Raw genomic sequence first — 24,900 nt, 5'->3', positions numbered from 1 at the left:
TTCTCTGTGAACAACATTTAAATAGATCTTTTAGATATTAAATTCTTGTGAACTCACCTCTGGTCCTGCTTCTCCCACAGTTCCTCTCATACCAGGAGGTCCAATTGGTCCAAGTGGCCCAGCATTTCCTTCTTTACCTGAAGGACCCACTGGTCCTGGGGGTCCCTGAAAGACACAAGGAATATATTTTATCATTGTGGTTTTCAAGATACTTTTTTTTCTATCAATAAGTTAATTTTGTCTTTTTGATAGACATGCCAATTATTTCTCAGTAATTCATTTTGATGGTTTAGTATTGCAGTTAGGATTTAAATTAAATTTTTATAGCATGTATGAGTCAGCAATGGCAGCATTGACTATAATTAATACGTTTCAAGATTTGTCATTCCAGAATGTCTTTCTCTATTTTGATAAAAATTATATCTATTATATAGATGCATACATACATACATATATATATGTATATATATTCAGAATGTCATGAGGTTTAGCATCAAGAGAGTCTTTAGGGACCATCTAATCCCTCTGCCCTGATTTTATACATGAGAAAATTCTAATCATGTAAGTTGCAGTAAAGGCACTTCTTTGCAATGGATAAAAAAGTTGCTGCTCACTGGGAGTTCCCAATATTGAAAAAAATTGTCATAAAATTATTTAGCTTTAAGGAAATTATGAGTATAATTCCCTCAAAGCTTCAAAAAAGAAAAAAAACAGAGGGGAAGCAAAAGCTAACAGAGCTCAGAAATTCCACATTGCAGTGAGTTAAATTGAAGGATTGACTAACACTATAAATTCAGCATTAATATGATAAGCTCCCAAGAGAAGAAGAGAAATCAGGAAACCAAAAGAACGGTAAATCGTTCCAGGTGGGAAAAAGAACAGCTCAAAGCTACCTTGTTGATAAGAAAAGGAAAAATTAGCCTATGAGTGGCCCCCATACTTTCAACCTAAGTGGGAGAGATTTTTAAAAATGAATTTTCCAATATGGTCCTATTTCATAATTTGATCCTCAGTTAGCCTCATGCAAACTCCCTTTGATCAATGAATGTCATTACTTAAAGATAAAATTTGGAACTAGCTTAATAATTGATTTGCATATTATAGTAGATCTGTTTCATCAGATTTCAAACAATGGAATATCCTTCCATGGTGAAGATAAATCCAAGTGAGAAAATGTCATAAGAAATTATCACAACCAGACTACAAAAAGTAGATTTTAAAGTGAAAATATGATGAAAGCTATGTTTAAAAATATTATGGGTATACAGTTAATTAATTTATAGAAAATTACTGAGTAGTTTGATTCACTTCTTTTCTAGCCAGCTTCAGAGGTTATATGTCACAGATGAGGATAATAATTAAGAAACATGTTTCTTGAAGTAATAGTAGGCTATTCTCATCATCGACTAATTTAAAATATAAAATAAAATATAATAAATACATGCATACTTGGGATAGTGGATAGAGTGCCAGGCCTGAAGTCAGGAAAAAGTATTTCAATTTAAATTTTCCTGAGTTCAAATCTGGCCTCAGACATTTATTAGTTGTGTGATCCTGGGCAAGTCATTTGGCTTTGTTTGCCTTAAGTTTCTCATTTATAAAGTGAATTGGAGAAAGAAATAACAAAGCACTCCAGTATCTTTGCCAAGAAAATTCCAATGGGGGTCATAAAAATTGGACACTGGGAAAACCTGAAATGAATGAGCAAAATTAACAAATATATAAACTTACTCTAGGGCCAAATGGTCCAGGAATTCCAGCACTGCCTTGTTCACCATTTGGACCCTAAATTGGAAAAAAAAAAGGGAAAATATTGGTATGCTATTTAAATTGTACCATGCTGACCTTCAGCATAACATACAAAGATATAATACTATTGACTTCATCTGCAGACTTTTGTTTATTAAACAGTCATTAATCTTTACAATCATGTTTTTAGTAGTAGTTTAATTTTTATTTTTTAAAAAAATCTTCATTTTCATCAACACATATCACAACCCCTTTATAATTTAGTAAATAGACTTTTGGAGTTTGTATAGCTGAAAATTTCACAGTCCTGTGGCCAACATACACATATACACATATTTACATATACATTTATACATGTATATGAATATGTAGACATATATATTTATAGGCATGACAGTGTGTTAAGTACTCATGATATAAATACATTTTTTAAAAAAAGTCTCTGTTATCAAATACAAACGGAGCTTATATTCTACCCAAGATGATTCAGACTTATTCTTAGGTAATAGATAAATACATTCTATCTGATTACCTATGTTTAAAGCCTTTCTAGGGTCATCTTGTCTTCCATTCAAATCACATTTGAGAATCCAAGGTCATTTCTCCTTGGCAATGAGGCATCAGAGCAGGACTGTAGTAGCCAAGTCTTAGTTTACCAAGACTAAAAAGACTACTTTTCATTTATTATTATTATACATTATTTTATTATTATGTTTTATATTTTTATATATAGCCTTTCCCCACATTGCCACACACACATATAACTTTTGGTTTTATCATTTACCTAAAAATATATAGATAAAATAAATGAGCTAGAAGATTCAGGAAAATTATTTCAATTTAAATTATATTACAAATTATATATGTGTGTGTATATATGTGTATATATATATTCAAAATTCACAAAAACAATAAAGAAAAAGATAATACAAAAAGAAATTACTTACAGGAGGACCAGGAAGACCCTGAAGACCAGTGAAGCCTCTGTGTCCCTTCTGGCCTCGATCACCTCGGTCTCCATGATCTCCTTTATCACCACGAGGTCCTTGGGGGCCCTATACATATATTCAACATAGCAATATGATTCCAAAGACTTTAAGTTCTTAAAATTTTACATTTTTCAACAGCATTTATTAAAAGGAATTAACCTGTTGTACATTCAGAATCATACAATGAAAACTCTAGATGTTTTTCTGAAGAATTGGTATATATATATAGTTTGTGTATAATCACAAAATTAATTTCTTTTTAAATATAAATATGTCTAGCTTCTTGAGAAATTCTAATTTTGTTCTATTTATAATGTATATTACATTTACTATAGATAGACAAAGTATCCATATACACCAAAACAATGCAATCACATTTAAGTCTTATAGTTCAAAAATATAAAATATATTTTAAGAAGTTAACTTATTTTGTTTCATTAACACTCTTTTTTAACTACCAAAAAAATCTAAATAGTTATACTTCCATTTTGGTTCTTTTAATAATAGGCTTCTTAAGTCATTATTGAAAATGTCTTTGCTTTAAAAAGAATGAAATAGCACACAAATTTAACTTTCTTGACAGGCTCAAACAATGAATTGCATTGTAGGTTTGAAATATTTCAAATAGGAAAAATTTAAAATAATTATTCACATTATCATATATACTACATTTCCATATTAAAAATCTAGAATTATTAATTAATTTTACTTAGACTAAGATTTACAATGCTATTTTATTAGGCCTAATTACAGAAATAAATCAAGTGTATTATAAGAAACCATGAATATAGAAATTATTGGTTTGAGCCAAATGAGTTTATAAGTCAATGGAAGAGTTTAAAAAAACTCAAGGCTTGCTCTTAGGGATAAGGGCACAATTCACTTCAAAATATCAGCCACATTGCTCCTGAGAACCTAAAACTAGCTAGTAATCTGAAAGCCAGACAAAAGCTGGGCCTAGAGTGGAATGAGAAGAGTTTCCTGCCTACTAGTTTCTTCCTTAATCATCTGTTTCGTTTTACTCTACTTTTGAAACCTGTTTACAAAGATCAGGTCAGTCCTAGAAGTCACCAAGGAGATAATCTAATGACATGTTTATGGAGTCCATTCTACTTTCTAGAGATCTCATTTTACGGGGAATTGAATGCAGGTCAGGTTGTGTTCAAAGGTGGATGCTTTTATAAGGTATTATACTCTTTGACATTTAGATCTAATACCAATATGTTTTCTCTAATTTGTTTTACCTTGATAAATCTAAATAGATGGAAGAGAACAGATTAAGAAACAGGGAATGAGAGTGGCGTGGCGAAAAGGTTGCTGAGTTCTCAGCTCTACCTAGATTCCCAGGCCCTGGAATGAAATATTTCTTGTGGTACCATCAAATATCTGGTGGCACAACAGAGTAAACTAAATTTATTTGTCTTATTTGCAAGAGAGACATTTGAAAATGGATCCTTTTAAGTCTTGCGATTTTTTAATCTAATTTTTCATCTAAACTTCTTAACTAGCAAACAAGGAGCATATGTTTTTTTGGTTTCAGTCAGTTTTAATTGTTTTGCATAAAAATAACCATTAAATTTTGAAATCAGTCACATTTCAGGAAAATTAAGCAAATTGGTTTTTAATAGTTACTCAAGAAAAAAATAAATTTAACAGAGAGCAACAGATTTAATTGTAACTAATATTTTATTAAATTTGTCTTTTCAAAAGATATTTCTATTCACCTTTTTTTTTTTAATTTGGACCTGTGAGTTGTTGATTGGAGGGGGCTCTGAGAAAGGAGTAATATAGCTCTGTACTGACATAGACTGGCATTTCCCCTCCAATTTAATTGCCAACTCACATTTGATTCTGGGAAGCTTGCTTCTCCGTCTCAACAACCACCCAACCCTGGAAAGTCTTCAATTTATTTTAAATGAAAATAAGGAATTGAAATTTTAAATGATTTTTCCTAATCTGAAAATGAGCATCAAATTCATTAGAAACAAGTCTATATAAGATAGAATATGAGAATATGTTTTGATAAACTGCCTTAAGCATGTGATTCTAATATATTAAGATGCCTGAATAGCTCTGTAGACTAATAGTGGAGGAAACAGAGTAAAGAACACAAACACATCAGTCAACTTGCACAAGAAGAAATAATCTAGCTGATAAAGATAATTAAAATCCCTCCAAAATATAGAAAGGCTATAAAGCAGCTATGCCCAGTAGGTTACAATTCTCTTAGAACAACTTTGAATACTATTAGATTTTCTTTATTTTTCCCACAACTTGGAGAATGTTGAATTTCAGACCTTAGAAATGAATACCTTTCTTCCCTATTTCGACTTAGTTTATGTCCTAAAATCCAGAATCAAAGATTTCCAAGGGCTTACCGGTAGACCACGTTTTCCAGCTCGACCAGGTGGACCTACAGGACCTCGAGAGCCCTAGAGAGAAAAATCAGAAGAAGTGGAATATGAAATAATTCAATATAGTCTGGAATAAGCATATAGCTATGTATGGATAGATTTTTTTTGGCATGTAACTTCAGGATTAAGGACCAACATGGAGCTAATGTCCATAGATGAGAACAATATTATTTGGAATTATGACTATTACTGCAGCTGTTTAATTGCATGAACTTCCTCTTAGTTTTACAGCAATGAGAGGCAATCTGTGTCTAAATGTGCTTCTGTTTTACACATATGTGTAAAACATATCTGAAGGCTAAAATTTCCACTTAACTTTGGAAGGGCAAAGGCCCTATCTTAAAACATCTTTGCCTATCCAAAAGAACCATAAATTCATAGGATCAAAACCATACAGCTGAATGGAAACTAGAGGTCATGTAATCAAAACCTCTCACTTTATATATGAATTTAATTGAATTCATTCCAATAAAAATATGAAAAGTTATTCATATAAATTGAAACATTATTAAGAATACAAGAGAGACAAAACAGAGTAGCCTGAGATGGGAAAATGGAACAATAATTCAATGTAGGGGAAGGTCTCAAAGGCAAATATCATAAATATGGGGGAAAATGTACAGGCTAGCCCAGAGACAGAAAAGGAGAGGATAAAGACTGAAAAAGAGTAAGTATCTGAATATGACTAGAGCACAGAATGTATGAAAGGGGATACTAAAAAAGGAAGCTAGAAAAGAGGTTTGACCTAAGCTATTGAGGGTCTTAAATGCCAGGCCCTAGTTTGCATTTTCTTTATTAGACAATTGAAGATCTAAAGATTTTAGACCAGAGTTGTGATAGAAAGCCTGTGAATTAGAAATATTATTTTGGTAAGAATGTGAAAACCAGATTATAGAGGGAGTAAAACAAGAGGAAGGGTGATTAGTTAATCTAAGGAAGAAGTGATGAGGGAAATAAAATAGGGAAAATAAAAATGAAAAAGAAGAAATTGAAACTCTTTCAAAGGTAAAATTGGATCTGGCAAGAGATGGGCATGGGAAGAACAAGAGAAAGGAAGGGTCAAGATTCTAAGATTTGAAATCTGAGGAAATAACAATACTATCAACAGAATTATAATACTAATACATTAGTTTTTAAGTATTGTTTTTATTTATAGGCATTAACCTCCATACAAACATTCATTTTCAAATGTATGTGCATTCATATATCATGATATGCCTATATCTAATTAGATATTGGAATGATGGATAGCAAGATAGATAGATGATAAATACATGTATGCATACATGCACACAACTGTACCAAATGAAATTGACTTGATACATACTGGATCGCCTCTTGGTCCAGCATCACCTGTAGCTCCAACAGGTCCTGGAGTTCCAGAGGCACCTTGAGAACCTGGTAGACCTGCAGGCCCAGGGTCACCTCGATCGCCCTGTCACCATAATCAGGAGTGAAATATTTAACATTTCTAAAAATCCAGTTTCTCTTCTGAAGTCAAAATTATTGTCACAAATAAGTTCTCTTATTGCTGCATTTTTTCCTTTATAAACTGAAGAGGAAAAAATATTGAATTTTCCATTTTATCCTTATAAGAGTTTCCAACACTATACCTTGCTACAAACTACTATATTGCCAAACCATGATAAATACGTTAAGGTAGACACTCTCCTAACTTTGCACACACATACAAAATTTACAGTGATTCAAAAATTTTCTTACAGTTCAAATAGCTTTAAAGTGCTATTGAAATAGTTTCATCTACATTGGCTTTTGTCACATCCTATGCACTGTTTATCAAGTAGGCAAAGTCAAGGTGTTATGAATTATTTAGCATGCTCTGGCAATATGGTGGTGTGTGGCAAGGTACAGATTCTTAGTGCAAAAGTTTTAGTGCAGTTTTATGCTATCAAAGCAAAGTTAATTTTAAGCAATTAATTTATTTTTATTAGACTATCAAAATGATTTCTTTTAAATCTATCAAAATGATTAAGCTCTTATTTATTTTAAGCTTTGATAACTAAGCCATTAAACCTTAAAATTATACTAATACTTTTGGGAACACCCTGTGTAATAACTATGGAATGGATCCAAATGTAAAGTCTGAGACCTCCAGAATCATCTAAAAAGTTCATTCTAATCTCAGCTACCTAAAATACCATCTGCCTAAAAGTTTGAATGGCATGCTCTTGGAAGATGCTGAAAGTATGAAGGAAAAACCAGGGAATCTAGACCTAAACAAAATTTACAGACACTTCCCTCAGAATCCACCAAAAGATTCCAGAAACTATTTTTGTAAGAAAAGTTCCAGACTTTGAGCAAAATAGACTCTCAGCAAAACTTCTGGATTTGATGTTAGTATGAAGCTCATACTTATAGCTTAATGCTAACTGGATATGTACTTCAGCCTTGAGAGTCTCTAAAAGAAGACTTTTCTAAATAAAGACCAGTATTACCTTCAGTTCAACATACATCAGCCTTTAAAATACAACAAAGCATACAGCAAAAATATAGCAAGTTACACGAATGGCCATATGCTATTCACCAGAGAGCATGGACAAGAAACATATTAGTCATGTAACTGTAATTTCTGTTCCTATTTTGATGAGGAGGGAAAGGAAGACACTGATGGAGTAAGATTTATATAGAATCCTTGAATTGGTATATATGTGGATTTTCAAGTTTAGAAAAGTAAAAATCTCTGCTTCTTTACATGCCCACATCTACCTCTTTCTTTTCCCCAAATCTAAGATGACTATCTGTTTCCTTACTTGTACTGAAAAGCAAAATTTTAATTATATAAAGTTTCTGATCAAGGAGTATGCTGCAGCCAGCCATAATCAGCTTGCAAGAGCCAATTGCTAAATATTCAGTATGAACATTTATAACTATACAAATTTGGGTTTTATTCATTGATTTATTAAATATATGGATTTAAGAAAGGGTTAATAATGCCTTTAAAACTTTTTAAAGTTGTGTGTATCCATTCTACCCCATTCCCAGAATGCTCAATTTTTACACATTCATCAGTTTATCCGTAGTTCTATCTAGTAGTTCTCAAAGTGTAATCCAGAGATGGCTCAGTCTTTAAGACCTTTTCAGAGGGTCCACCAGGTCAAAATAATTTTCATAATAATATTAAGATTTTTAATTTCTAATATGGTCAATACAGCCATAGCTTACATAAACTAAATCCTTTGGGGGACTAAATTTTCAAGAATATAAAGGGATCCTGAAACCAAATTTCGAAAATCAATGTTTAACCAATAGGTTCTTTGAAAATAAAGGGTTAAAATTATTTGCAGTATTTACTGAACTCATAATCTATAAAGCCATCTTTGTCATTACATATAATGATATACATATATCAGTCATCATATGAAAGACATTTATGCTTATATATTAAAATATTTTTTTTTTTATAAATTGTTCTCACTCGTTCTCCAACAGCACCGTCTCGTCCTGGAGTACCATCATTACCAGCAGGACCCTGTAAAGAGTTATTATTTTCAATTGGTATAATCCAATTGTAAGAAAAATATTGTCCCATTTGCCAAGTGAATCAGATATATCCCACTTCTTTGCAAAACATAAATTAATTAAACATAAAAATCATACTAAAATTTAGCAGACCTCTAAGTTGCTATGAATTATTTGTAAAAATTAAAGCTCATTAAAATAACGTTTACTTTGCATTGATTCTTATTATCACTGAATATGTTTTCTTTCAAATACTTGAGTTCACTGAAATATTATCATCTTGGTCTAATAAATTTAGATGTACACTGTACACTGTACATTGACTCCAATACAGTGATGTCATTTTGATCCTTTTCGTATATGAAGGACAACAATCATCAGATTTTAAAAACTCAGTTCTAAAATTTTAGCTATTTTCCTCACTTGCAGTCAATTTGTAATTTTCTTTGTTCAATAATTCTTTCTGCCTATTTTGTTTAAATTGGTTTGATTTTTGAAAAGGCTAATAAATGCACATTTCATATCACATAAAAATTCTACTAAGAGCAAAGTCTCTTTAGTCAGAAATATAAGGTTTCATGGATGGTTGAAGTACTGTTCAAAATAATAAAGAACAGTAGACCATGGAGTATAATTTCTTATGTTTTCTTTTAAAATCCTATTTGCTCTCAAAATTAGCGTAAATTAATATGACAACTACAACCTCACTTTATAGTGATCCTGAAATTATATGATATATATTTGCCTTTGCTGCAGTATCTATTTATAAAAATCTTGTCACCATAATGCCTAACAATTTTGACAAAATAAGCCATTTCAGAATGAAATAATACAAAGTAAAAGGATGAATGGAATTGGGCTTTCACCTCCAAGTCAATTTGGCAGCAACTTAAATCAGCTAAAATGATTAGGTCGGGACTGGTTGAAGGGCAATACAAAAATATTGATCTTGCCCCCTTCTCTTCTCCATTATGTCCTCATTTAGGCAACATAAAGGGAATAGAATATCCCAACATAACAGATTTTTATCTAAGAAAGTACTCCAGGTTCCACAGTTAAAGCTTAAGGGCAATCAATTTCTAAATGTAATTACTCTGAAAAGTAGTTTCAGGACACTTTCAAATCATGTCATAAATAAAATAGTATTTACCTCAGGACCAGCTTCTCCTACTGGACCATTGGCACCTGGGGGGCCCACAGGGCCAGAGGGACCTTTGTCTCCCGGTGCTCCTGTTGGACCTGCTTTTCCTGGGGTGCCCTAAAAAACAATAATAGAAACCTTATTCACATCACCTCAGGAGATCAATGTGTAACCCTAGTTTCAAGAATGTGTTCTAGGTCCTGCCTCTTCTACAGTTCCTTATTCATAATTAAGACTCTCTAAGAATCATGGCCCAACCAACTCCATCATTAACTCCTTGCCCAGATCTGTAGATGCAAGGCTACCCACAATCAACAGGATAGAGAAAGTTAAAGTATAGAGAAAAATGTCAGTCTCACTCTAGCCACCTTTCCTCATCCCTTTGGCACTTATTTAGGATCCTTTCTGCTGGTACCATTTTTTTTGGTCCCCTCTCTTCTATAGCTCTATCCTATTGATTTCTGTTCCTTCCCTTTTATAGACTACTAGACCTACTTTCCAAGTTTCTTACCTTTCTGCTTTTGCTTTAAGCCCCTCCCTCAGATAACTTTGGTTGGTATTGAGAACTTTCCCACTTTCTCACTTAGACATCTAACTACTGCTTTGACCACTTGGCCATCCAGATCCTGGCATGATAATGGTATTTTTGTTTCAGATGAATAAATTTGAGATTTAACCAGAAAAATTCTAACACTGAGCCAAATTCACATATGAATATGAGTATCCAAAATATAAATGAAGGCAAATCTTTCTTGATATCTTCATACTTCCTATCACTTTAGCCCACTTATTATTAAAAGTCAACGATAATTTTATATCTGGATGGTAAAATGCTTGTGCAAAGTGTTTATTCCACATGTTTACAGGCACAAATACACACATGTTGTTTTAAGTAAATATCCTAGGATTATAGATTTAGAACTTGCAGGGACTTAGTAGTCCTGCCTTCAGTCTCTTCTACTCCAAATCATCTTCCATACAGCTATCAAATTGATAATCTAAAGAATCAGGGTAGTCATTTTACTCCAAATCTTGAAGAATCTTCAGTTGTTCTCTGTGGCCTCTAGGAAAAATTTTTAAACACTCTAGTATTTGTTACTTCATTGGTTCCATTTTATCTCTTCAGACTGGTCTCATTTTATTCCCCTTTCCCAGTCTCTATATTTCAGACCAGCTGGCCTTCTTGCTGTTAATCTCAGAATATATTTCATCAACATTTCTGCCCCCCTGAATTCCAGATACCCTCAAGTTTCAACTCATGCCACCATCTACTTGAGGTCTTTCCAGATCCTTTACCTATCAGGGTATTTCCCTCAAAATTATTTTGTTTATATTTCATATGAATTTTTTGTGAATGTGTTCTCTCCTTTTTTATTTTTTAATTTAAATTTAATTAAAAGTTTTAAAACTCCTGTTTTGTTTCTGTCTCTTTTTTTTAAGTGCCTGTCATTGTGTCTCAAACATAGAAAACACTTAATAAAGGCTGTTGGATAAAGTCCATCAAGTTCAATCTCTTCCTTTTACAGTTGAGGAAAATAAGGCCAAAACATAGTCAAGTATCTTGACTAAAATCTTTGAGGTAGTTAGGGGAAGAAGCAGGATTCAAAACAAGGTTCTCTGACTCAAAATCCAAAGCTTTCTTCCTCTTGCCTTTAGTATGCTACCTTGGTTTTTAGTTCTATAGAAAGAGATTTTCTTGCATAGAAATAATTACTACTACAAAATAAGAAATCAGTCATCAGTCAAGAACTAATGCAGAGCCATTTGTGTTTTTTTACCTAGAATTAAAAAAATAAGTGCTTGACATCCATTTCTCTTGACTCAGTGTCTAATAACGATGATAACTACAACAATAGTAAATAGCATTTATACAACCCTTTAAACTTCACACTGTACTTTATGATTACTATTTCATTTAATCTTTATGACAATCCCATGAGAGGTATTATTATTATTATTATTATTATTATTATTCACATTTTATAGATGAGGAAAGTGAGACAGGTAGAAGTTAAATGATTTGCCCAGGGTTGTACAGAAGCCAAAACTGAATTTAGCTATTATTCCAGGTCCAGAGTTCTATCCACTGCATCCATCAGCGGACTTTCCTTATCTAATGATTTCTCTACTATTCTGACTAGAGAGATATTTTGTCCAAAAATGCTGAAAGGCAGCTAAATATATATAGTTCCTGACATTTGAGTAAAAAAAGATTTAAAAGTATTTTGAATATGTTTCAGACAAAGCATTATTTATATTTCTTTAGGAGAGAATATGATATATTTTGCACAAACTGTATGTAAAAGGTAATCACCAATTTATTTACTTATTTATTATTATTTTTTAAAACCTTTACCTTCCGTCTTAGAATCAATACTGTGTATTAGCTCCAAGGCAGAAAAGTGGTAAGGGTAGGCAATGGGGGCCAAGTGACTTGCCCAGGGTCACACCGCTGAGGTCAGATTTGAACTTAGGACCTCCGGTCTCTAGGCCTGGCTCTCAATCCACTGAGCTACCCAGCTGCCCCCTAATCAACAATTTATACCACAATTTCTAAATTGGTTACTCACAGCTGGGCCAGGCAAGCCAGGCATTCCTCTCTCACCGCGCTGACCTGGCATACCAACAATTCCTCTTTGCCCAGTAGTTCCAGCCGGGCCAGGTGGACCATCAGGACCCTAAAAGCCAGGATGGATTAGAATGAGCAATATTCCAGGTATTCACTTGCATATAAACCCTTATAAAAGTAGTATAGGCTGAGAGGGGGAAAGCCTTTTGTACTATGAACTTATGCTATGTGTGAAATTAAAATTTGTAACAAGCATAAGAAACTAAGATTATTTAGAGATCAAAATGACTTCTAAAGAAAAAAATATTTTTAAAGCCCAAAGATTATTGGAGTATTTTATAGTATATTTTATATTAAATTATAAACTCTTATAGAAGAGTTTGAATTATACAAATTCACACACAAAGAGGACTACGCCTTGCTAAACTTACAGGTTGTCCATCTTCTCCTGAGTCTCCTTTGTCTCCTGGGCCACCAGGGGGTCCGGCTGGTCCTCGATCTCCAATCCGGCCATGTGCACCAGGGTCTCCACGAAGTCCTGGAGGTCCCTCTTTCCCAGGTTCACCTAATGGCCCAGCAGGCCCTGGAGCTCCCTAATAGAACACAGAAGTAAACGACGGGACATAAGATATGAGTGATTAAAAATGAGTTCCTTTGAAAAAGTAAAAGAAAAATTTCAGTTTTTCTTTTCAACTCTTAGAGTCTGTCTTAGAATCAATACAGTGGATTGGCTCCAAGGCAGAAGAGTAATAAGGTCTAGACAGTGGGGACTAAGTGACTTGCCCAGGGTCATACAGCTAAGAAGTGTCTGAGGCCAGATAAATTTCATGTTTTTTGAACTAAATAGATTCATTGATCCTATTCATTAAATCAGTAAGTTGTTACGGGTTTTTTTTTAAACTCATTAGTGAGATTAGTTCACAAAGGCTGTTCTGAAATGATCTTTTCTGAAGATTAGCTCTCAGAGAATAATTAAAATAAATATAACCTGAATTATAAAATCTTTTTGAATAGGGAAATCATTCTCCAAAAATAAATCTATAGCATTTTAATTCCCTGAGTGACAGAGTAACATTTAGACATTTGTTTTAGGTTCAGAGAATCATCAGAAATTATATCTAAATGCTGTAGCAATAATAAGAAGGAGATAGGGCGGCTATTTAAAATGTCTGTTACCAAACAGTCTTCAGAAAAATATTAAGACAGTACTTAATATCAATATGCTTTGACAAGAAACTAGTATGGATACCATAGACAAAAGTTGTTGAATGAAGAAAAAGGAAGCAATAAGGTATTATGACATTATTTTAGGAATCCTATGAATAGACAAGTAATTTTTAAAAATTGTATTGTTACTCAGTTATCAATTATCTAAATGACTGAACTGACTTACTGTGGGGCCTGGAGGTCCAACTCTGCCAGCAGAACCAGGAAATCCTGTAGCACCCTAAAATGCAATGTATTTAAACCTATTATTAAAGAGAAGACTAATTTCTTACAGACTATTTTCTGGAAGTCATTTACTACATAAGGAATTGGGCCTTGAAATTCACTTCTTTACCCTGACCAACACATTTACCTCCAGAACAGAGAATGCAAACCTTTGAAATCAGAGGTTGGCTAACTGTTAAGTAATAAATCATTATTTGCTTGTTTTCAGTTTCAGCTTGGTATTTCTACATTTCACAGATAGCTGAAAACTTATAACATGCATTCGGGATAAATAAGTGATTCTTTAAAATGGATGAACAATAACTACCAATAACTGACAAATTTTAGGAGGCTGTCCTCTGCTATTAATAGGTTATGATTTATCAAATCTTGTCTACTTACAGGTGGCCCCTGAGTACCTCGACCACCTTTCAGTCCAGGAACACCATTGGGACCCTAAGTAGGAAAAAAGTGAAAGCATTATAGTAAACTGTAAAATGAGCTAAGTAAATTATTTTCTTGGAATGTTGATCTTTCTATACTGCCCTCTTTTACTCACATGTGGGCCTGGGGATCCTGCAAGACCTTGGGGCCCAGGGGATCCAGCATCACCTTTCTGTCCAGGCTCTCCAGGTTCACCTTTTACACCTGGTTGTCCATCAGGACCCTATGCAAAATATTATTTTAAAATGATGAAATATTTACTACACTTAAAAAAACACTTTAGTTCACAATAAGCATAAAAAAATTTTGAAGACATAGTATTTTCAGTAGAATATTAGCTTCCCTTTGCATCTTCACCCTCTTAAAAGAATGAATACCACTATTCACAAAGATCTTACATTTTAAGGAGGGAGATGAAATGTGAATGTAAAACATTTATGTGTAAAAGTATATAGCATAAATATAAAATTAATAAGTAGAAATCTGTAAACTTGGTGGGAGATGAAGAAGGAAAAAGAAAAGAAAAGAGAGAAGAAAGGGAGAAGGAAAGGGAAATAGAAAGGAAGAATGACAGGAGATTAAGGATGCAATCTACTGGAGAAAATGTTAGGTGGGGAGAAATTGAGATTGATTTAACATGTATAAGAGATGGCCTAATTGAGGAGAAAGAAGAGTTATCTCTTTGTTAAAGTTTGAGGGAAATGGGGCAAAGTAGGAAATGATACTGAGAGGTATTGAAATGAATACAATGAGAAGAACAGTTTGGGTCCTCATGGGAGGGAGTCAGGGACAAGGGAGGTGCAGAAGTCTTGAGGAAAGAAAAGAAAGTGTGAAATAGCTTCCGTAAAGAATAAGATAAGGAATCAGGAAGAATAAAAAATGATATGGACCTTGTGTTAGTGATGGCTTAGTAGATGTTGATTAACATGAATTTGTGAATATCAAGGACAACCCTCAAATGGAAAATATTTAATTAGCTCAATTCTATGGTGACAGTCTCAGAGAAGTGTCATCCTAAAGCATGAACAAGTGCTCTAGAAAGACCTAAAGCTCTCCAGGATTTCTTTAACATTCTGTTGTTGAGAATAATATATCATGTTTAATGAAATAACATAATGCAGTGTAAACAGCAATAGTTTTAAGATAATAGGATATGTCTTGAATCCTGCATTTGCCACTTACTCCCTACCTATCTGAGAAAATAAGAAATTCCAAGCCCAAGTTTCTGCCCACATAAAATCCGGTGTATTGAACAGTTGGTGTCTAAAGTCTTCTAGACCTAAAACCTGATCCTATGAAACTAATTCAAATGGTAAGAAAATTATAATTCCTTTAAAAGGATTAGGTAAATATCCTACCGGAGGGCCAGCAAAACCAACAGCACCAGTTGGACCATTTTCACCACGGGAACCCTAAGAAGAAATATAAACATTACTGAATTAGTAAAAGGTAATGCATTGTACCTAAAACTGATCAATAGCTAACATGTATTTTAAAAACTGTTTTCATTTGTACTATACGCACTTATCAAAAGAAATATGAGTTATTTTTAGGTTCAAATGCATTATTTTTAAACTCTCAAAAGAACAGAAAGGATAAATGAATAAGAATTAGTGCTGGGGGGGGGGAGGAGGAATCCAGTTCAAGAATGTCAAAGAATATTACAGCTAATCATTTAGTTTTATGATACTAAAAGAATTGGTGAAAAAAATGTTTAAAAATTCGTAGGCCTAAAGTAATTTGGTCTGTTGTAATTCAATCATTCAGCTATGTCTGACTCTTCATGACCTCATGGACCATAGCACCCCAAAACTGTCCATGGAGTTGTTATTATTTTTTTTTTTAGCAAAGACAGTGGAGTGATTTGCCATTTCCTTCTCAGTGGATTAAGACAAATGGAGGTTAAGTGATTTGCCCAGAGTTATATAACTAGTAAGTGTCTGAGATTGGATCTAAACTCAGGTCTTCCTGACTCCAGGCTTAGTGCTCTATACACTGAGTCTAATGCCAAACATTCATTTTGTGAAACAAATTAGTTTGGCCATTATAAAGACTTACTATATGCCTTACATTTATCTCTTGATCTGTCCACTAAAAAAATCATAGCAATCTAATTTCCCTCGGGTAATTAGCAATGGCTGAGATAATTCATATTTCAAATACAAAGTATTTATGCTATTTTCAAGACCTGTGGCAGCATTTTAATGGTGCAAAAGTAATTCACATTCAGTCTAGCTATCTATATTATAATAATATTCTTTTTCAGAAAATGCTAACACAGCTCAAATAAAAGAAATAAATTCAATGTTTTCATGATTTTACACCACCAATTCTTCAACTACTGTGATTTCAGCTTTATGACAAAATGGTCATGTTAATTTTTCTCTTATCAATCTAATCTATTATCAACTTCATGTGTCTATATATAAACATATAAATGCAGAAATATCCACTTCAAAAGTTTAACAGTTCATTGATATATTATATAGAAATCGATTATTAAGATCAGTGAATGAACAATTGGGAAGCAACACATACAGGAACTCTGATCAATATCATGATTCTCCACTCCCCAAATACTGTTTTCATCAATATACACAAACATCAAGTAGAATGCTTCATTATTTACATTATTTTAAAGAAATTAAAAACATTCTTACTGGAGTTCCACGAGAGCCAGGAGGTCCAACTAAGCCTCGAGGTCCAGGTTCACCCTGGAAAATAAAATTTTAGATGGTATTTCCCAAAGTTTTATCATCTGAAATGCTCAAGGGAAAACAAAGACAAAAGATAATACTTCATTCATAAGGTTATAAAACATACAATTTTTTTAAAATGTTACCTTTTCTCCAGTAGGACCTGCAGGACCAGGAGGACCTAGTGGACCTGGAAGACCCTGGCAAAGGAGATAACATAAGTGGTTTAAAGACAAGGATTTATAGAAATCCATGACAGAAGACAAGATTACTCTCTTTTGAATACTCTTCCTGTAACTATGCTTGCCATATACTGTGAATGATCTTATCTAAAGAATCTTTTTTTTTCCTGTCTGAACTAAAACATTTTCCTTCAGTCATTGTCAATGACATTTTTATTAAAATTTCCTTTACCCCAATTCAGCTCAATAGTCCTATACAAATTGGTTTTTATGCATTCACTCTGAATAAATGCATTTATTTCACCATAGGAAGTATGTGATAGAAAAAAGGGAACTCAGAAGTCATCTACTCTGAATGTAACCTGATCAAGCATCCTTTCTACACCATCTCCAACACTGGAGTTTTTCCCAAAGGACCCCTACTAAGGAGGAAACATATTACTAAACCAAGGTGTTTCTTTCTACTATTGGGCAGATCTAATTGCCATGTTTTCCATTTTTTTAAATTTCCATGAATGACACCTAATTTTTCTTTGTAGGGCCAATCTGAATAAATCTGATCCCTCTATCATGTCCCATCCCTTTAATATTTGAAATGAAGTATCCGTCCACCAAGACTTCTTTCTCATACAAAACTGGGCTAAACAACCTCAGTTCCCTTATGCTTTCCTCATTTGACATAATTTAGAGTTCCCTCACAATTTTAGTCTCATTCCTCTGAAACTGCACTTTAGCCATGTCTTTCCTAAAACGTCTTACCCAGAAACAAGTACAGTACTTAACTTAGGGCAGAGCACAATGTAACTAAAACTTCCTTATTCTAGACACCCTTCTTTCAGCCTAATGTAGGATCCAAATCCATTGTCTTGACTGTCAAAACATACTATTTATTTATATCAAATTTGTAATATGCTAAAACTGCTATATCTCTTTAACAGGAATGCTCTTTAATCAACTATTTCCCATCTTATTTCTTTGCAGTTGACTATTTGAACTCATGTAGGATGTTATATTTATATTAAACTTTATCTTGCCAAATCTGGCCAATTGTTTTAGCCTTTCAAAATGTTTTTTGATTTTATTTCTGTCATTTAATCATTAGCTACACCATCCATAAATGTGACAAACAAACCATTTCTACCTTTATCAAAGTCATTGACAAACATCATATGTAGAGCAAGAAAAAAGACAGATTCTTGTGGCATTAGATAACTACTGTCAGGTTAACATTATTAAGCATCTTTTTGGGGGATCCAGTCATTCAAGCAGTCCTCAATGTGACTAAATTCCAGGCAGTTGGGTCACATCTCTTTATCTTGATCATAAAGAGGTTTATGAAAGATGGTCAAAGGATTTATTTGACTGTCATTAATATCTTTAAACTGATCTTTGATAAATATTTATGTTGAAATTTGAGTTCAGTTGCCTAAATATTTCTTCACACTGATCTCAATTTTCTATGTAAATTCTCATTCTATCATCTTCCATTCCAACTTTTAATTTAAAAAAAATTTGGAAAAAAGATACTCATTTCACCACATTTCTCATGACAAATAGGATAATTTCTTAGTTATGTAGAGCCAAATTGGCTACTCTGAGGATGCAAAGATATAAGAATTGAAGCCCTAGGAATAAAGCCAAGGTCACTCTGACCACTAGTGGAAGATTCTCATATCAAAACTAGGTTTGAATTCTTCCTAAAATATCTTTCTGCTCATTATTTTCTCTTTAAGAAACATACCAGCTTTTCTTCATCATGTAATTTCTCCTTACATTACAAAGGAAACTCTTGAGTTTTTTCTTTAATTTTAAATTTCCCCCAAGAATGTTAAAAATCTTTGCTATATTCTCCGGATACTTGGTAGCACATCATTCTTCTTCCTCTCTAATTCTTCCCCTTAGTGGCTCCAATTAGACATAAAGGTCTCTTCATTACTTAGGAAGTCATTTATTCATATCAAGAAAACACTTTTAAAACATGGCTTCATTTTTCCCTGACTCTGACATTATTGTAATTGATCCAAACTGTTTCTTTACTCAGAACAATTTGTCACATTCACAGTAGGATATTGCAGCAATTGCTGAAGTACTAAATTTATTAAGCTCTCCTTTCCATTGGAATGGAATTTTAAATACCAGTTTAACATATAGCAGTCAGTCCATCAGTCAACATGCAGATAGTTAGCTATTTTTTCTTCTTCTGAAGAAATATGCCAAGGCACCACTCCTTGAAATATCATTCTGTTACCTACTCAAGAGCATAAATATTTTAAGCCTGAAATTCTAAAACAGAGTAGCGATCAGATGACTTTGATCATTTTTAGCTACGTTAGGATTAAGTGAAAAGAAACCCATTGACATTTCATTATATTCATTATCTAGTCATCTACAAAGTTCCCAGGTATTTTTGTCTTTTTTAAAAAATGTAATGAGTGATTATGGACAAAATATCTTTAATCTTCCCCTTTTACTTTGTGCACTTTACTTAATCTGAAGCTAATTATAACTGATATGAGATATTACTAGTGAATGAAGTTTTCATCATTGATTATCTGCCTTTCTGTTTATTTCCAACTGCTATTGCCATGTAAATACATTGAGGGAAATAACATGAGTACAAAGTAACAAACATGTTATCTTGAGTCAAAAAGAACTCTTCAGAAAGCTGAGAATAGTCCCAGAAAGGTTGGATGAGTTAGCCACTCTGAGTAGCTCTTCCACTGTGTAATCCATATCTGGCCAAACTGGACTTTGGAATGGCAACCAGTCTATTCTTGAGGGCCTAAAGATTGTAACAACATCTAAATTTCTGATATGAAAGTAAATAAATAAATCTAAACAAATATTTTGGGGTCATACAGCATTATTTCTTGAATTTCCATATTGAAGGTATCCATGATGATTAATTATGGAGAATTCTCCCCACTCTCATACACTAAAGAACATATATTATAAATTAATTTTTTTTCACACACAAACTAAAAGCTTTACAGCATTTGGCTTTTGCTGCACTGAATAGGTCTATGTCAGGCTCTATAGTATGGTCTGATGATTCAGAAATCAGATCTTTTCCTCCTACGTCTACTGATAATGAAATAGGAAAGAGAACTAAAGTACTTTCAATCATCCGCTATGCCGTGGAAAAGGTTTTGCAGTTTCTGAAATAAAACAAGTTCAAAAGTAAAGCTCTTTTTGAAGGCTTGTTGTCATGACTGTTCAGATGTGTCTGACTCTATGCAATCTCAAGGCAGAAGATACTGGAATGGTATGCCATTTCCTTCTCCAGTGTGTCCCCATTTTTCAGATGAGGACCTGAGTCCAATAGGGATTAAGTGGCTTGCCCAGGGTCACACACTTAATAAGTGTCTGACATCAGATTTGAAATTATACCTTCCTCACTCCAAGGTCGGTGCCCCTCCATTTCACCTCCTCATTGGAAGTTTTGCAAAATCTTATTTCTCTAGTTTACTAACTGAAGTGTTATTATATTTATTTTTAATCATCACTTCAATTCCAATAAAACATAAATGTGTAGTCAATATTACGTGGCACGATATGACAATACACGAAGCATAAAAATAGTGGCTAGTTAAAGCAATATCCTACTTACTCGTGCACCATCATTTCCAGCTGTGCCTTCGGAACCTTTCTCCCCTAGTCCACCCTGTGGAAATCAACCAGAAGGTCATATTACCTATACCTGGCTCATAATAGTCAAGAATAAAATAGAATAGTTAAGAATAAAAGTATGGAGTCAAATACTATCCATAGAAGAGTGCCGAATGAACAAAATTAGTCTTACTCTGTCTCCCTTTGGACCAGGAGTTCCTGCAATTCCTCTTTCTCCTGGCATACCCTGAAGACCAGGAGGACCTGCATCACCAGGAGTCCCACTGGGTCCTGGGCTACCCTAAATGAACAAAATTTGATGATATTACTTAGATGCTTATATTATCCTTTTGGAAAAAATTTCCCTGATCACACTGAGTTTTCCAAAGAAAAAAAGTAGTATTTTAAGTATGTATGATTTTTTTTCTCTCTTTATCTCTTTGGGATATTTTAAGTATGTATGATTTCTCTCTCTCTCTCTCTCTTTCTCTCTCTCTCTCTCTCTCTCTCTCTCTCTCTCTCTCTCTCTCTCTTTCTCTCTCATATTTTATGTATGTATGATTTTTTTATCTATATCTCTTTGGGAATATTTGAGATTAGAAATAGTAGGTAACTCAGTTGCTATGTTCTCTGTAATAATAAATGAGAAAGGATGCCCCATTGGTAGTAGCTTTTTACATGCTTCAGTGACAAGAGCATTTTATACTTTATGCACTGCCTCAGGGATTAAATTGGAGTATAACAAGCATAATCAAGTTCACGTGTAACATTGTCTTCAGATTCAGACAATGATTGAGCAGATGTTGGCCATACTCTCTTTGGCTAGTCACAAAATGGCACCCAAAGGGGGAAAGAACACATTTTTGCTTCATGCAGTTTGGTCTTGGGAAAATATGTACTCATATCTTTAGCAAGGAGTGTCATGGGAGTGGAGACGAGAATCAAAAAAATAATCTCAATATTTAGGTACATTTTTGAAAAACTATATTGTCATAGGATACATCTTTTCTCTATTGTTGGGAGTTGTTACTAGGAATCCACATTATTATCGACTCTGTGGAATATTTTAAAGAAGTAGACTTAATATCTTTATTGACATTAAAATATTTTTGTACATGCTATGTTTTGCTATGTTTTGCAATGGCTAAAGAATTCATCACTAATACAAGTAAAACCCAATTGAATTGCTTGCTGGCTAAGGGAGAGGGAAGTGAGGAAAGAACATGAATCATGTAACCATGGAAAAGTATTCTAAATTAATTAAATTGAAAAAGAATTTAAAAAGAATTCATCACTAAGCATAAAATCAAAACAAATACTTTTAACTACTATCATGTAGTTATTATGTACAACACTTAAAAAACTTTACATTTTATAAATAAATACTCTATTGTTTACCTTAGGACCATCAGGACCATGACCTCCAGCCATTCCCTTTTCACCTGGGAGTCCTGTTATTCCTGGTTCACCTCTCTCCCCTGGATTACCACGTTCTCCCTAAATATATAAAATAATCTCATGTTTTTACTTTTACATTTCATCAAAATGTTTTCATAGTTTCCATCATAAAGATTTACACTTATGAAAAAAAATAGTATGGAAAAAATTTGGTCATTCATTTAGCAATAAGAAAATTAACTTAAAGCATGACAGTTTCACAGAACAAAATGTTTTCCCATAAAATGGATTTTCATCTGGAAATATTTAGCTCTTATTACAAATAATAAATAATTATGAGAACAAAAACTGTTGTTTTCAAAATTAAAGATGCCATTGTGAGGGCGTGGTGGCCCATGCCTATAATCCTAACTAATGAGGAGGAGGAGGAGGCAGAACCTGAAGTATCTCTTGAGAATAAGAGTACTAAGCTCCATTTGTCCATGCCAATTGGGTATCCTCACTAAGTCAAGTATCACTATGATGAGCCCCCAGGAAGAGGCATTCAGCAGGTTTTTTTTAAATGAGACAGAACTAGTCAGTGTTGGAAAGAGAACAGGAAAAAGTTCTCATGTGCCTATGAGTGAGTAACCTTCAAACTTCTAAGGAGACCTAGTGAGAAGAAGGAAGAGGATTAGGATTTGACAGAGGTGAAAGAGGAGGGAGAAGAAAAGATTAAAGCCAACAGAAAAGAAGAAGATTCAGAGTCAACCAAAACAGCGAAAGTACTTACTCGAGGACCTAAAGGACCAACTGCTCCAGGATCTCCAGGAACACCCTAAAAAAGGAAAGAAGAGTTGGATTGAGAGCATGAAGAATTTACACATATTATATTGCACTGCAAAATAGAGATCTTTTGAGAATACAGTCCTGATTTGCTAGAATGAGCAGACAGCTGTTTAAATTACTCCATCAAATTGATAAAATACAAATAGGTACATTTTAAGCAGTCTGAGAGATAACGGATCATTGATATTAAAAAAATATGTTTTTTCTCCAGAAGTGTTCCTGGCACATAGAAGATGATTAATAAATGCTTACTGAATTGAAAAGTTATATACACAGATGACAGAATTTTTAATGCTTCATTATCTTGACTTAATTTAATGATGGAGAGAACACTAAAGACACTAGTTCCAAAGCATAATCTGTAAAGTTCATAGTAGTACGATATTCATCAATTGTCAGCTACTGCTTTTAACTATTAATATATTTGCAGATCTCTCAAAAAAGCAAATGTTTCTTTCAGTGTGTTTATTTGGGCTTAATGATCTTGAGTAAAAACAAAGGAAGTGAAATGAAATGGACAAAAATAGAAATACAAAATTATTTTTGGAAACTGACCCATTCAGAATAATTAGTTTAGACTAAAGCAATAAGGTAAGGACTACCAGAAACACTTCGGTTTTGTATTTATTAAACTTTTACAAATACAATAACTCAAAGGAAGGAAAGTTGTTCAATAGGCAAAATCTATTGGCTCTGGTATAACCAAAACCAAATGTTTAATAAATCTGGCTCAACTATATAAAATTGCTTTGAGTAGAGCTTAATAAATACTTAAGGTTTAAAAAGTACCTGGTCACCTGGCTTCCCACCTTCTCCTGGAGGACCTGGAGTGCCAGGTAGCCCCTAAGGAAAAAAAATAGGATTGAACATATAAATCTTTAAAGGACCACAAATGTTAATAATTCACTTGCACCATGCATAGAACCTTTGATATAAGACATTCAAATGATATTACCAAGACATATATTAAAGTAAAAAAAATGGAAACATATCTGAGCCAGAACAATATGGCTAGGTTCTTATTTTAAGATACCATTTAAGCTAATAGGGATGACAATTTGATTAATAACATGTTGTTTTCTCTAGAATCTCAGATTGAGACTTGGGGAAGGACCATGAAGGTCACTAGTCTAATATATTCTTAATTTTACAGATGAGAAAACTAGGTCCTAGAAGAATCACTTGACTTGCCCAAGACATATGACAAAGGAACAGAGTTCAGACCTGACCCAAGTATTTTGACTCCAAATCCAGCACTCTTCCCAGTGCTATATTGCTTCCAAATTTGGAGGGATTAAAATAAGTAAATTTTCCCAGAATGTTAGAGAACCACAAGTTCTGAAATATTTTTCACCTCTGATTTACCCAGGGATTTTGAAAAATCTTATAGAGTGAATCAATAATGTATGTGGGCCCCAAAGTTAAACTTTATCCAATAAACATTATGAGATAAATATTATTAAATAGTTCTCCTTTATTTCACAATCATTAAAATAAATTCATATTTTCAAGGAAAATAATTGTTAAAATAGAATTTCATATTCTATTATATTTAATTACACTTTAAAATTAATTATACACTTAATTACATGAGACATAGGGAGAAAATCATATAATAACACACCTGAAAACCTGTAGGGCCTGGAGGACCTTGTTCTCCTCTTTCCCCTGCTAGACCCTAAATAATAATTAAAAAAAAAGATCATGAACACAGTCCAATTCCTTACATATACTCTCCAGTTACAAGTGCCAATTGGCATAGACTTTTATTTCATAACTTTCCAACATTTTCTTGAGATTAACTGGATATGATAAAGTCAATGTTATCAAAGAATATTGGCTGAAATACCTCCTATATTGAAGTTCTACAAAGTCTAGAAAATGTTTTTTTCCAAGTTTTCAATTGAACATTTCCCAAATTTCCCATCACAACTTTTATTTAAGTAGTTTTAGTTCCAAACATGAGTAAG

General features: G+C 33.3%; 1 protein-coding gene across 1 annotated transcript in view; it reads right to left on the bottom strand.

The window, feature by feature from the left end:
* The window catches only part of COL5A2 (collagen type V alpha 2 chain), a 182,186-nt gene that overhangs the window by 7,141 nt on the left and 150,145 nt on the right, over window positions 1-24,900 (bottom strand). Inside the window, exons 29-49 of the mRNA XM_044669074.1 lie at window positions 24,555-24,608; window positions 23,720-23,773; window positions 22,875-22,919; window positions 22,103-22,201; window positions 20,898-21,005; window positions 20,706-20,759; window positions 17,060-17,113; window positions 16,878-16,931; window positions 15,576-15,629; window positions 14,333-14,440; window positions 14,176-14,229; window positions 13,736-13,789; window positions 12,774-12,935; window positions 12,344-12,451; window positions 9,783-9,890; window positions 8,589-8,642; window positions 6,480-6,587; window positions 5,117-5,170; window positions 2,697-2,804; window positions 1,732-1,785; window positions 58-165 (exon numbers count right to left, since the gene is read on the bottom strand). Of these exons, the coding sequence (XP_044525009.1) occupies window positions 58-165; window positions 1,732-1,785; window positions 2,697-2,804; window positions 5,117-5,170; window positions 6,480-6,587; window positions 8,589-8,642; window positions 9,783-9,890; window positions 12,344-12,451; window positions 12,774-12,935; window positions 13,736-13,789; window positions 14,176-14,229; window positions 14,333-14,440; window positions 15,576-15,629; window positions 16,878-16,931; window positions 17,060-17,113; window positions 20,706-20,759; window positions 20,898-21,005; window positions 22,103-22,201; window positions 22,875-22,919; window positions 23,720-23,773; window positions 24,555-24,608 (1,656 nt within the window). The remainder of the gene's footprint in view (window positions 1-57; window positions 166-1,731; window positions 1,786-2,696; window positions 2,805-5,116; window positions 5,171-6,479; window positions 6,588-8,588; window positions 8,643-9,782; window positions 9,891-12,343; window positions 12,452-12,773; window positions 12,936-13,735; window positions 13,790-14,175; window positions 14,230-14,332; window positions 14,441-15,575; window positions 15,630-16,877; window positions 16,932-17,059; window positions 17,114-20,705; window positions 20,760-20,897; window positions 21,006-22,102; window positions 22,202-22,874; window positions 22,920-23,719; window positions 23,774-24,554; window positions 24,609-24,900) is intronic.

This window comes from Gracilinanus agilis, chromosome 3 (assembly GCF_016433145.1).
Source record: "Gracilinanus agilis isolate LMUSP501 chromosome 3, AgileGrace, whole genome shotgun sequence".
NCBI lineage: Eukaryota > Metazoa > Chordata > Mammalia > Didelphimorphia > Didelphidae > Gracilinanus > Gracilinanus agilis.
The sequence above is the reverse complement of the archived record's forward strand: the minus strand, read 5'-3'. Positions and strand labels throughout refer to the sequence as shown.